The sequence below is a fragment of the Lolium rigidum genome, chromosome 5 (genome assembly GCF_022539505.1).
Source record: "Lolium rigidum isolate FL_2022 chromosome 5, APGP_CSIRO_Lrig_0.1, whole genome shotgun sequence".
Classification (NCBI taxonomy): Eukaryota; Viridiplantae; Streptophyta; class Magnoliopsida; order Poales; family Poaceae; genus Lolium; species Lolium rigidum.
The window spans coordinates 202030377-202044243 of record NC_061512.1 but is presented as its reverse complement, the minus strand read 5'-3'; the positions used below and the strand labels follow the sequence as shown (position 1 = coordinate 202044243).

Sequence of the window (13867 nt, the reverse complement as noted above, 5' to 3'; positions counted from 1 at the left end):
ATGCACACAGCCAAAAACAAGAAAAGAAAACTAAGGAACAAAAGTCCCGCTACAGTATCTCGGGCCTAACAAACAGCAATACATCCACCGCCAAGACTACACCTGAAATTACAGACTCTCCAAAAATGACGCCTCCAAGAAGGGAACAGTGCTCAAACACCGTCGTCGCTCGATCAAAGATCTTAGGTTTTCACCCTGAAGGTAGTCCCCGCTCTCAAAACAATGCCTCCACCAAGGACATTGCTGCAGGCACAACCAATTAAGGCCAGACCTTGGGTTTTCACCCTGAAAGGTAGGACTCTGCACTTCACGTGTGTTGTCGCCCCCACTTTCATACCGCTGCTGTGAAGCCCGGAACATCAAGCAAGTCCCTCAACAACGCAGAGACTTGAACCTCCCTTAGCTAGTTCTCCTCTCCGGCCTTCATGAAATTCTCTTCTTCTGACTTTATCAAACAGTGGTCAAATACATATCCGAAAAATGCGAAATGGGCATACACACATTCACGGGTGAACAGGCATGAAACTTCACTTATAGAGCTTATATATATGCAATCAATGTAGGTTCAGTTTGGTATAAACTTGGTCAATATCTGTGTGAATGAAATACATATCTGATATTCTCAAACGGAGCGCAAAGCAAAGAGGTTTCTCGAAAATGGAGGGCAAAACCAAACTCACATACCCGAATTACAAAACTCACACGGTCTAGATACAAAAGATGTACTGTAGTATAGCGGACATCAATGCCTGCTCCTCGGCCGCAGGTTGTACTTCCGGCTGATCGACGTCGTGATGGAGTTCTCGCCGACTTCTTCCGGCAAGGCGTTGGTGTACCTCCGGCGAGCCGGCTCCGGCAAGGTGTAATTCGGGTCGCCTTTGCTGTCGGCCTCGTCCGTCAGCTCGTCGAACACCCACGAGTAGTTCCCTAGGCTCTCGTCGCTCTCTGACCCGTACGGGAGCATCCTGTCGCCTGCATTTTCCTCTAGTGTACGGACTTTCTCCACCAGTGTTTGCAGCAGCCGATGGTTCAGTACCTCGTAATCCCTGCAACGTTTGACAAGTTAATTAACTCCAAAAGATGGGGACAATCAAACCTCACTTTAATGATAATTACAAAGAAATCAGACAAACTTGGATGTATAAGTGTGCAATCTGAAGTTGTTCATTTCTTACTGACCTGAATGTGAATATGGAATGCAGTATCTGAATAGTGGCAGCGGCGAGGAACGCCATTCTGACCATGAACACCTTGGACAGTACCCAGTACTGGTTGTCGAAGTCCCCTGCTCCGATTTTGATCAGACCCATCTCTAACAAGAGCGTGATGCACAGACCTGACAGAACAAACATTAGCAACCCAACAAGATGCCACCACATATATGCTGTACGTAGTACAGATGTGAAAGAAAAAAAGTCTTACCGAAGTAAAGTTGGCCCCTGATGCTGAACGTCTGCTTGGCGCTGGTGAGCATGTAGATGAGGAACACGATGCAGCAGTAGAAGAAGAAGGCCTTGATGAAGCGAGATTCGGCCAGAATGGCGTTATGGAGGATGTAAAGCTTGTCCAGCGCGGCGAAGATGTTGGCCTGCTTTGCTCTGAACTCTTCCTGCAGTCACAAGAAAGTTCAGTTATGTATACTAGTACAGTTGAAGACTTAAATCCTTGAATTATGTGACCAAATGAATTCAAATCATGAGAAAATTATAATAACCTGGGCTTCCAGTATGGAGTGCGAATTTTGGATGAGATGATCATGTGCTTCCCGGATCTGTTCCTGCTTGGACAGCAACTCTTCCTGCTGACGCTGCCCAAACTGCGCAAGTTTCTCCATTGTTTCCCTACAATTGTAATTGTTCAAATAAGAAATTAGCATCATCTTCAGCCAGAATGAGAAGTGAACTTCTTGAACAAAAATATTCGCAAGTTCAGTACTTGTTGTTGACAGATGATTAGAGATTCATTTTATCTCAAAATAAAATGGGTCAGAGATTCAGTACCTGCTCTCCTCCAGAGCTTGCGACTGAAAGCTGTAGAGACTATTCAGTCCTTCCATGGCCTTATTCTGTCCATCCAACAGCTGCGCCTGATTCTCGAGCGACCTTCCCGTCACACTCCCAATCTCATCAGCTGTGCCCTGCAGATCCTGCATCTTGGACGACATGGAATCCCCGACACTCCGTATCTCTTTCTGAATATCAACGGCTTCGTCTTTCAGCTTATCCATGCCGTTCCCGAGGCTCGCGTATGACTCCTGGATGCGCTCCATGCCTGCGTCGATCTTGTCCCTCATCTCGGCCTGCCCTTCTTTCAGCGTCGCCTGAGAGGCGGCAATGTCCTTAGACTGATCGGAGATCGCTTTGGAGTGAGCCAGCACGTCGTCGATCTGCGTCGCGACGTCCTTGGACGTCTCGGCGAGGCGGTCCGTCTGCGCCTCGATCGACGTGAGCGTTTCCTGCAGTTTAACGGACTCGTTGATGATCTGCTCGGACCTGTCCTCGATCACCTCCAGCTTCTCCTCGGCGGACTTGGAGGACCTGGTGAGGTCGTTCACCAGCCGCTCGGTGCTGTGCTTGAAGGCCTCGGCCTGCAGCTGGTGGCAGAGGGTGTTGGTCTCGAGGAAGAACTCGAGGAAGACCTTGCTCTCGGAGTCGCTGAGCCGCTTGCGGCAGTGCACCATCCCGGAGCCGCCGGCGCAGGACGGGAAGGACGGGCGGCCGGAGTCCTCCTGGTAGCAGCTGCTGAGGTGCCAGGCCAGGCGCGCCTGCCGCTCCTTGTCGGCCATGATCTCGCCGCAGCTGGCGAAGAGGTTCCGGTACGCCTCCTGCCAGCAGTTCTTGGGACCGGCCAGCTTGTTCCGCGCGTTCTCCAGCAGCTTCAGCCCTCGCGGGTTGGTAGTGCCGTCCATGGAGAAATCGGCCACCGCGCCGTCGAGCTCCATCATCGGGGGGCGGTTGTTGTTCGCGGTCCCCGAGGACGAGGACGAGGACGACGAGAAAATGCTCCAAGAGAAGCCACCCGCAGGGTACAGGCATAGGCAGGCGAGGATCAGCAACACCGGCCACCCGCTTCTCCTCATGGCGCGAGTGCCTGATCAATTTGTCACCGGTCGGAATCAAAGAACTATCTTGGAGAACCTGATTCACCGGTTAATTGCGTTGCAAAACCCTCCCTGCCAAGAAGAAGGCAAGATTTAAAACTCATTCGCTGGGTACAGATCGTTTATTTACGCTAGAATTACACTCTGGATCAAATTAATTGATTACCAAATTAAATAGGCAAGATCGAAATCGCAAGTTCTTGATGCCAATTACTCGACCAGGCTAAAACCGAACTACAGAATCAGGTCTATTCGCCGCAGCAAAAAATGCAGAGGAAGGGGATGATCGAACGAACGATCTTTTCCCCAACCAAAAGAGAAGATGAAAAGCGCAACGGTGTGACAGGGGTCCCTGGCGGACATATAAATAGTGCTCGGCGTTTCTTCGCCGGCAAGGCACTAGAGGGGCAAGATCCGATCGAATGTGTTTTTTAAAGGAAGAAAAAACTGCTCTTAAGTCGGTTTGGGACTTTTGACACCGCGAATGAAAGGGACCCGCGCGCACGCGTCCACTGAACTGGACAAGATTACACATGGGCAATGGCGGTTTCGTCTTGTTCTTTTTGGAATCTCCTAGTTAATTATCCTCCTTATTATCCTTGCAACACCACTTCGACAGTGGAAATGCCAGCACAGAGATCTGTTGCCATGTTCTGTTCCGTTCCCAGCAAGGAAGCCTTGCCGACTAACCAGTGGAATCCCAACTAACTAGGTCGGCTCTAATGCAAGTCGGTGGCACTGCCTTACGCAGCAAGATTCATCTATAGATAGCAAGGCCAGCCGGGCTGGGCCAGCCATAACAGAGTCAAACAATTCCTATTTCCCCCATGCGGCATTGTCATGAGGACACTAACTAACTGACATGAACACTGGGATTTGTACTCAATCGTCTATCGTAATACAAATGCATCACACAGAATGACTCTTTCGTCTGAAACGCGATGGACCTGCTGATCAATTCGACAGTTTCATTTCATTGCATGATGCAGCCATACGCATGCACTGACAGGGGAGGGGGAATTGCACAGAGTGGAAAGGGAAAGAAGTTCTCATTTCTGAACATCATTTCACTCGAGAAAGGAGATGAACAAACACAACCAGCGAGAGGAGAATTGCGGGAACTCACCGGCGGCGGGCGGCGGGCGGCGGGCGGCGGAGCAGCCCGTTCCGTCTCGTTTCTGCCGGCGATGTTGGGGACGAAGCGGGCGGAGGAACGAGGATAGTTGCAGGAGACAGGGACAGCGACGAAATGCAGCGGGAGACGTGTATATATAGCCGGGGAACCGCCGGCTGTGGTTTGGACGTTTGGTAAGAAACTCGCAGGGCCACGGTGAAAACGTCGCGATGGTTCCAGCGAAAGGGCGCGGCTCTCTGCGTGGGAACAGTGTTCGGGAGATGAAGAGACGGCAGGAACAGCGACGCGTGGTGAAATTTGGTTACTCGTTAAGTAGAGAAACATCAATGGACAGACACGCTGATCGGTTGTTATTCCCTGACATATTGATGTTGGTACTCTTGACGATGTTGATTGACTACTTTAATGGTTTCGCGCGTGTACATAGCTTTAGCATTGCGGCTTAAATTAAAATTATGGGAGAACTTTCGTTGGTATTTACAGGTCTATGGTTTATTATCTATCTTTAGCCGTCTTAAGGAAAATACAAGATTGTGTCTTAAAAGAAGAAAAAGTTTGAAGACCTCGAAGATTTGCTAAGACTTAATTTTGTTATCGTTGGAGACAGCTCGTGTATCTCTACCATGTACTATTTTTTATTATAAATATATGTGGTATTGATTGTCAAAATAAAAAATGAATGAACCACAGGCTCAGTCCAACTGCCCATATTGGCCATGTTGCCAAATCTGGGAAACGCAGAACATGTTTCTGTCTTGGTAGCTTCGCAATCACGTGGTTCCCTACATCAAAGCTCGTACTCCCTTCATATCGGCTTCCAAGGCTATTACATATTTCGAGAAAAAAGTTAACAACTAATTTGATCAAGAAAATATAAGATATATATCATAAAAATTATATTATTAGAAACATATTTCAAACACTATAATGGTTAAAAAAATTGTGACATATGTCTCATATTTTGTTAACCAAATTTGTAGTCAAACTTGTTTTTCGAAGTGCATAATTATCCTGTGAACCGGTATGGAGGGAGTACTTGAACAAGCAAATGATTTTACAATTTACCATAACTTTCTTTCCCCATTTACTACTTGCCACACCTTGTGTAACTGACATGTAGTTGTCCTATAATAAATAATATAATTTCAGAGAAAAGTGTGATGATTTGTGAAATGATAGTTTCATCAAACTTTAGCTCATCTTCTTCATGATGCTTGTAACATACATGCATGCTTAGTTCCATCACTCTTGTATTGTACCTAACTTCAGAGATTACATAAGCAACAAAAGAACAAAACATACTTTGTTCATCGCAAGAAAAATCCTATTCTTTACTGGAACTCTCGAGAAAGTTTACTATGGTTCTAAAGCCTCTATTTGGTTCAAAACAAAAACTTGTACTCTCGGAAAAGTTCATATCCATCTCAACAGATAAAATGCTTCCCTTGCGTGGCAATGGCCATTGTCGGTGACAACGACACCTACTGGTGTTGTTTTCTTTCTTGAAAGCTTCAACTTGAAGCCCATCTACCTTGTTTGCGGGATTCCACCCCTCCACCTGAATCGGCCCCTCTTGGCTCCCGTTGGCATGCTCCCATGACCTCGCCCTTGTCATGGTCCTCTTGGTGTTTCTTCTTGTTATGACGTTCGTCCCGCAACCTTGGGGGGGGGGGGGGTTTCCGGGTGGCGTTGGGCCTTAGGAGACGCTGGTGATTTCTTCATTACGAGGTTGGTTGAAATATGTTGTTTTGGCTGGTCAATTGGTCGAGTTCTTTGGTTGGAGGCTAGGACTGGGTGAAAACTTTGTACGTCCTTGGACTATACTGGCGACACCGACGCCCATGGGCTCTGTTTCCCTTGTTGGAGGCGTCGTTGGAACCCCCCTCCTCTGGCTTTTCGAGTACTGCTAGGATGCATGCCCGATGTAGATCCTCGTGGGTGGCGGTGTTAGTGCGGGGGGGGATTTGTTGGTGAAGACAATTTCGACAATGCTTTGTGCAACAGAAGACGACGCTCCATACGGATCAAGCAATCTTCTTTAGTATAGTGCTTCGTTTAGTTTTGCTTGTGTCCCTTACCCTTTGTGGTTTGATGTTGATGTGTTCTTTCTCTGTAAAGCTGACATCTCCCGCGTGTGTGTAAGTTGTAACTCCTAGCCGGTTGATGGCTTCGCTAATTCAAAACCGCGCTCATTTTGATCCTTTCATCTAAAAACAGATAAATGCATGTGTGGACTGTGGACATCGATTGGCACAAAGAATGGGTAAACCAGACCGAGCTAGAACTAAATCTCGATCTACCGGTTCTACCCAATCAAATTCAGCACACCTCTTGTCAAAAACTCCATGGAGAAGATAAATCCTGAAACCTCCCAGCACAAGAGTCCATGTCGTCTCATTATGCCACGGCTAGCCATTCCGTCGCGCCACTCTAGTTATCCATGTCGACTTTCAAGCTCATATGTCCCATTCCCCACCCCACTCGTCGTCACCCCCAGCTCGTATGCATGTCCCCGCTCATTGGACCGATGTCAAGCTTACTGTGGACTTCACATTCATCAGCGATGTTATTGTTGCATTAATTCGTCGGAGCAACACCTCAATACCATGGTTGATTCTTGCCATGATGCTCTTTCCAACAAGTGGGAAGGTGCAACTAGCCATTGTGAGCTTCAAGAGGACGACACGGTGCGGCAACACTAAGAGGAAACAGCCATGGCGGTTGTAGGGAACTTGGGCAGGATGGTGGGGTGCTGCTTGGTACGGCATGCAGCACCATGTGGCAGTGCTAGCCTGCTAGGGAGGATGGGGTTGCGGGCGCTAGGGCATGGTGACACGGTGCTAGACAACGAGAGTAATGAGAGAGGGATGGGAGCAATCAGGTAAGAACTTTTGCCAGGAGCTCGACAATCTTTCACTTGTTTTGGCACTGCGGGGGTGTGTCGTGGTTCGGTTGGGGGAATCATTTTTTCGTGTTCAAGTCACCCTTTTTTTTCTCGGGTAAGATGGGATGTTCAAATTTTCAATATTCCAGTGTTTTTTTTGGACCAATCAAAAGTTTTAGGATGAAAAATAGAATTTCTTTGCAGATAAATATATAGAAGTCTGCATGTGTGGCCCGTAAATTTGTGCTGAGACGGTGAGATGCCTCGATGAACTATGGATGCCATCTTATTTGTCCCGGGAGTAAAATGTCGTAGAAATGTGAAATCCCAGATTGTTGGATTACCTACACAACCATACAGAACAAGAGTACTGAGTACAGGCAGGCCACAGGGCTCGTTTCAGTCCTTATGCTTTTCTATTCACAACAAGGTCGCAGTTTCTGTATACGCCCATCTTCATGTCTTGCTCGGGCTGAAAACACATTATTCGTGTCTAGCAAATCGGCACCGAACTTGCCCATCATCCCTTCATGCCGCCAAGATAGGATAGGACGCGCAGGTAGCGACAGCTGCATTATCATTCATAGTCAAGTTAATATGGCATTGCGGCTGCACTTCATACTGAAGAATAAAACGCGACATAATCCTGTTGGAGGATGTGGAGCTGCATTTGGGAATACTCACCACACATGTTCTTTCCCAGCTCCATCTTGAAGTAACCGTCTTCACCCCAGTCGGCTCCCCATGAGTTCTTGATGAGCCAATATGGGATGCCATTCTCCACACCGTAGCCAACAGCAAGAACAGCATGGTTCACATCCTAGTAAATTCAGACAAACTTAAATTCTCAGAACAATAGAGTTGAAAGACAATGGAAGGATATTGACCAAAAACAGAACATGAGTAGCTCAAAGGTTAACGGGTTAAGTACTCACGTCAGGAGTAGTTCCACAATGGTCACTAGTGTAAACTCCGCTCTTGTACTGCTTGAAACCGTCGATCACCTCAAAGGCAACACTGACTGGGCGAACCAACCCGACAGCATTCTTCAGTTCATCCTCAGCATTCTTACGACCACAAAAAAGAAGCAAAAACTAATTAGATCAGATGGCTCTGAATAACATGAAGTGAAATCGGAACTAGGTCCTTTTACTTACCAGAGTGATGTTGACAGAGTCCGCAACCTGAACTGCAGCATTTTCAGGCCTGTATTTACAGACGCCATTGACACCCTTGTAAGGGTAAGACTCCTCGGTGTCAATGCCACCATTGTACTTGATGTACTCAAATGCCTGGGATGGAAGACCTCCGTTGCATCCAAAATTGTTGTATGCACCGGCACAGTCAACCAGCTGTTGCTCAGAAAGAGAGATGTTCTTTCCAGTGGCCTGAGTATATGCTGCCTCAAGCGCTCCAGTAGTGCTGCAAGAATAAGTGTAGGAATTTAAAAATCATATTGTTGAACACCCCTTTCCTTTTTTATACATTATAGGATGTGAGCTATCTTCCCAATTACAATCATATAGAAGACTGCAATGCTGAAAATATGCCAGCGAGCATTTTGCTTTTCACATTGTAGAGCCTAAACATTGGCATGGGCACGATTTCATTATCGATAATTTTACTTGTAGGCTGCTTCTGAATTACTTAATACTCCCTCTGTCTCATAATATAAGATGTTATACAATGACAGAGGAAGTAGATGCCAATGAGAACTCTTTTGGTATATACATTTTATGAAGGCCAAACACACCAGTGACCACACCAATTCAGATAACACGTTAACTTACATATGTGAATATTTTGTTATTTGCCAGTCTAGGCCTTCAGACTGAAAGTGAACAAATTCAGTGAAGCCACAGAAGTTTTCCCATGCTTTAACCGTGATCACAAAGTGTTCATGCATTTAGGGTAATCAACCTTATTGAGGACCGTGATCTATATTCAGAGCTATATGACTGAATTATTTCTTATAATCGGGCGCATTTTACATCCTTCTTCTGCAATTAACATTGCTTGGAAGTTAACTGTTGAATTTTGCATCACTCGTGTGAAGCAATTTCTTCCAGTGATGCATATGTTACCAGTAGCTTCATATGGCACTATAACTTGCATCCAAATGGAGTTGCATTCAGCTGATAATATTTGAAAGAGATAAAACTTCTATTTAGGTGTGAAACTAATGGACAGGAGACATGAAAGGCCCCACAAGATAACTACTGATCACCTAACACCAACTGAAAGAGATCATGAGATCGATAGTATATAGACAACTATGTCAGATGCTCAATTATTTCTTTATTTGCGCGCATGTGACACGAGGGCAGTATTTTAATTCCCTTGCTGAACACTTGATTATAATTTGTGATTGTGTCTGATGCAAGATCTCAAGTATACTCAACGGCTTCCCTTGAGAGCCAGCAATTTTCAACTTTGGCTTGAGAGCCAGCAATTTTCAACTTCGGCAACAGATCGATCTGTCGGTCCCCATCTTGGGCCACACCAAAAGTAGTTTTTTTCATATTTTATTAGAAGTAGAAGATGATTGAGTTAAAGTCTTTGCGTGTCTATGGTCCAGACAATTAATTGGATCAGACCAGTACTTCTACTACTTCCTAAATCCTAAAGATAAATAAATTTCTAAAGCAGAAAATTCCAGTGCTGTGCAGTTACCTGAAGGTCCAGCAGGAGCCGCAGCTTGCCTGGTCTTTTACAGGGCTAACGATCCCAGTCTCCCTCCAGTCTTTCTGCAGCAATGAACATCGCAAATTAAGGTGCAAAACCGTTTGGATATATATAGGGTATACAGTATTTGCACAGCCATCCTTATATATAGCCAGAAATGTTGCGCCGCAATCTTTACAAACAGGTGATCAGCAAGAAAGTTCCTTGGCTGATGCACTTTAACTATACAATACATCATGTGCCAAACAGCTAATAAAGCCTTCCTTGTCAGGCCAGGGGACGTAAAAGTCCTGACAGCGATAATTAGCACACGCTGGCCCTGTTGAGCAAATACAGGGTCGAGCAAAACAAATCCTGCCGCAACTAGGGCAAAGCAGAAAGCTCGACAGCTAGCTAGCTGGTTCGAAACGCAAATTTTAGGTGATAATTCCAGCTTTTCGGACGGGGTATGATGTCAGAAACTGTCTACTAGACCATGGGACCCTGCTCCTTCTCAGCGACCGTTACTGACGTTACAATAATTCAGAGACGACCAGGACCAGCCGCAGAGATAGACTTTGATGGGATCTTACTAGTGTGATGAATGATGAGAGCAAGTAAACTTGGTTGGCACTTACAGTCTCCGGGAGCGCGCTGGCGTCCCGCATCAGGTGGTTGCCGGCGAGCGTGGCCGAGCAGGTCTGCGCGGCGCCGAGCTTGGCGGCCTGGAACTCCTCCCAGCTCATGTCAGAGAATCCTGCAGCAGGACAGCAAAGCGACGAACGGTTGAGGACGGCGGGGATTCACTAGGAAGGCGGTCGGGGCTCGGGATCGTACGGTTGATGCCGAGCTTGTAGGAGAGGCCCTTCCGGTTGGTGGAGCGGACCTCCTGGAGGCTCTGGGAGAAGATCCGGAACCGCCTGTGCACCTCCGCCGCGCTCTCGTAGCTCTTGCCGTGCCTGCGGAGGCGGATCAGGAGGGTTCAACGGCGGCGGGGGTTGGGCGGGAGAGGGTGGGGCGATGCTGACCTGACGGCGAAGCGCGCGAAGCGGAGGGCGTGGCGGGTGCGGCCGAGCGCGCCGAGGACCGTTGACTCGACCGTCGAGGCGGCGCGCTCGGTCACGGGGCGGATCGGGTTGGAGTCGGCGAAGGAGGCGGCGGCCACGGCGGCGGTGGCCAGGACGGCGAGCGCCGCCAGGAGGATGCGGCTGTGGGCCATCTCGCCGGCGAACAGTATTTTACTGGGTCCGGCAGGGGGGGAGCGAGGCGAGATGGTACTGGTAGTGGTAGGCGGGAGCTCGCGTCCCGGTGCCGGGGGTTTTTATACGCAGCTCAGTGCCACGCTTCACCACTTGTTTCAGACTCTGTAGAGTGTTTCAGGCTGATGAAGCCTCGAGCTTTAGTGCCCAGAATATATTTGCGATGTGCAGTACAGAATCTTCCTATAAATTAATTAGCGAGGCTATTATCCCGTCTCGATCTTCGATGGTAAAAATATCAGGTGGGGAACACATGATTGGGCATCTAACATAACAAATCAACATTCAAATCCAACAACAAAAAAAGTCAATTAAGCAACACAGAAGCACAAAGCATGATACATCAAATCGAGTATGGTTTTTGTTACTGGTGAGTTTTGTCCTGGGCTTGTGTTTTCTATTCTTTGAGGAATCTATAAATTGGGTTATCTTGCAGTACTTTGTTGGGTGATATGGCTGACTCATCCGAGCATCGGATGTTCTTTCCATGCCATGACGCCAGGGGTGACGACGACGATGGAATCTTGAATGAGTGAGCTCCCGGGAGATGAGCTGATTGGCCAGTGGAAGCGAGATTCAGACAAAAACGGCGCGACAGCATGTACTCTCTCTCCGCCAAGACATGGGAGACGATATTTTGTTGGGAGCGTGTGATTGGTTGAGTGATGCCGTTGGGAATGGACAACGGCGGCAACGTCAGGAGGTAGGAAAGAGCTCCGTCTCCAACACTACTACAGTCCACAAGTGTCGCACTCCTGTAGGTGCTGTGGCTGTGCTATCTAGGTTCTAGATACAGCACGTCATCCAGACTGCAGTCAGAACTCGGAGCTCAGATATTGTAGCAATGGTGATATTTCGATTATTCGCTTCAGATATCCCACAATTGATTGATCCGGCCAGACGGCCAGTGCACTCGTGTGTTTGGTAGTCTGCATCAAATTTATTTGCTTCAGATATCCCACAAGTCTTTTCGAACGGGGATAGGTCATGCGGTGCGTGCCCCGTTCGAAAAGACTTAGGACATGCTATTCACTTCGTTCGGTGGTTTGTGAATGTTCCTTTTTAGGTCCAGCAAAGATGTACGGCTCGGGTTGTTTGCTTGTCTGAAACAGCAAGGTGAAGCTACTCGTGAAAGAAAATTTCAAACGGTCTATTTGCACGATCAATCTAACGAAATACGTCTAAAACAAGTCCATACCTTACATTATACTAGGGATATGGAGATCTACTCGTTAACGATCATTGAAACAAATAAAGGGAAAACACGAGAGTTGTGCGACTTTGCGAGGTGTAGCTACTCCTCAAAAGAAATTTTAAACGGTTCGACCTTGTGCAATCAATTTCATGAAATCTGGTACAAGAAACTCCAAAACATGAACACGAAATTGAAAATTTACAGCTAACGAAACTACAAACTGGTTGTCATAATGGAATCATATCATCAAGGCACATCTCTTTCATATATACTTATTCTAAATCGATAAATAGATGTATTAATTAGAAGGGAGCACGTGAAGGAGACTTTAAATCGATACATGGTTGTACCTACACAGGTTGCATATGTAAAGCACCCCCGTTCGCTTGATGGGTTCCTCCAAAAAACTGCCGATTCAAACATTTCTCAGTTTGTTGATTTGAAGATGCTTCAAGAACCGTAAGGGCAACAACGAAGAATGCCCAAGCAGCAAATAGCCCTGTTTCATCTCTACAAGGACTGGCTGGAGAGCTAGCGAGCTACCAAACATGCCCTCTGCTGCTGTTGTTGTTGTGTGCCTTATCGTTAGTCAGTGGACCGGAAGAGAGATTCTTTCACTGAAAATACATCCTGGAAAGAGATTATTAACAGTTTGATTTGGCTTGAAGGGGCATGCGAATGGCGATCAGGAGCTACACGTCGCTGCGGCTACATGCACTCTCAGGTCAACACCGGAATATACTTGATGTGTTGGTGACGACGACTGCAATGGCAGAGGATGGACAGACGGCCAGGCTTCCACGGCTAGTGTTGCCATCGTGGGGCGTCAGCATTCATCGGTGCAATTTTATAAGTGAAGCTCAACGCCAGCGCTCTTTCGTGAGTAGGAGGAACACCTAAAATATCGTCGGCGGGCCAGACTCATCAAGAAGATAACATCTCTGCTTACGCACGAACGACGGAACGAGAGCGACACGTACTTGATACTACGTACAAAATGCATGCATAGCGACATGCATGAAATATACGACTTTCCTAAATACAACTTTTATCTCCGATGGTGATAGGTATTTCGTATTTAGATATGAACACAAAGCTCAAGGCTTAAGACTTAGCTCGCGCTCAACAATGCTCGGAGGTTAGACAATTCAGCTAGCCAAGCTTTAACCTTTCGATCAAGCTAGGACGTGCGTGCGTTTATAAGATGAATTTATATACATATTTGTAAACATCTGTGTTTGTACTTTATTTTGCAAAAATAATCTCTTCTTTCTCTCCAATGTATAAAATAGTATGGCTAGTTTATTTAGTTTGCCAAAATATGGTATATTAGAAAACCAAGGAAGTATTATTTAGGCAGATGATACTTTTTTTAACCAACAACCATCATCCTCGTCCGGTCTTTCGTCCACCCACATCTTATCAGATAAGAGCTTATTTAGCATGAATATCTAAACGTAGAATAGAAAAGTAAAATTAAATGATACACTAGTAGGGAAAACACTATAGGAGGACACTCATTGGCAGCGAGTTAGTCTAAACGCACGCGACCGGCATTAGTAGTCGCGAGGCAAAAACGTGCACGCGACTGGTATGTGGGGCTCGGCCGTACTTGGGTCCAGAAAGTACC

The 13867-nt window shown here is 46.8% G+C and overlaps 2 protein-coding genes across 2 annotated transcripts; both read right to left on the bottom strand.

Annotated features, from left to right (window-relative positions):
• Positions 1-558: 558 nt before the first annotated feature.
• LOC124656943 (protein GAMETE EXPRESSED 1-like) lies at positions 559-3079 on the bottom strand. The gene is made up of 5 exons (XM_047195590.1): positions 2001-3079; positions 1715-1841; positions 1423-1609; positions 1180-1336; positions 559-1046 (listed from the first exon to the last, which is right to left on the bottom strand). The coding sequence occupies exons 1-5, from the start codon at positions 3077-3079 to the stop codon at positions 743-745; spliced, it is 1854 nt and encodes a 617-aa protein (XP_047051546.1). The 3' UTR covers positions 559-742.
• A 4300-nt stretch (positions 3080-7379) lies between these two features.
• LOC124652793 (thiol protease aleurain) lies at positions 7380-11017 on the bottom strand. Its single transcript, XM_047191834.1, has 8 exons — positions 10812-11017; positions 10621-10742; positions 10422-10540; positions 9793-9866; positions 8277-8541; positions 8055-8186; positions 7804-7939; positions 7380-7688 (listed from the first exon to the last, which is right to left on the bottom strand). The coding sequence occupies exons 1-8, from the start codon at positions 11000-11002 to the stop codon at positions 7648-7650; spliced, it is 1080 nt and encodes a 359-aa protein (XP_047047790.1). The 5' UTR covers positions 11003-11017; the 3' UTR covers positions 7380-7647.
• Between the last annotated feature and the right edge of the window lie 2850 nt (positions 11018-13867).

Bases quoted from the DNA above. Each gene is read 5' to 3' on its own strand.
- LOC124656943 (XM_047195590.1), bottom strand. From the start codon at position 3,079: ATGAGGAGAAGCGGGTGGCCGGTGTTGCTGATCCTCGCCTGCCTATGC. The intron at 1,610-1,714 runs GTTATTATAATT...TTGTGACTGCAG, and splicing joins ACTCCATACTGGAAGCCCAG to GAAGAGTTCAGAGCAAAGCA. The intron at 1,047-1,179 runs GTCAGTAAGAAA...CAAACGTTGCAG, and splicing joins CATTCCATATTCACATTCAG to GGATTACGAGGTACTGAACC.
- LOC124652793 (XM_047191834.1), bottom strand. From the start codon at position 11,002: ATGGCCCACAGCCGCATCCTCCTGGCGGCGCTCGCCGTCCTGGCCACC. The intron at 9,867-10,421 runs GTAAGTGCCAAC...TCATTGCTGCAG, and splicing joins CCAGCGCGCTCCCGGAGACT to AAAGACTGGAGGGAGACTGG. The intron at 8,187-8,276 runs GTAAGTAAAAGG...TGTGGTCGTAAG, and splicing joins ACTCTGTCAACATCACTCTG to AATGCTGAGGATGAACTGAA.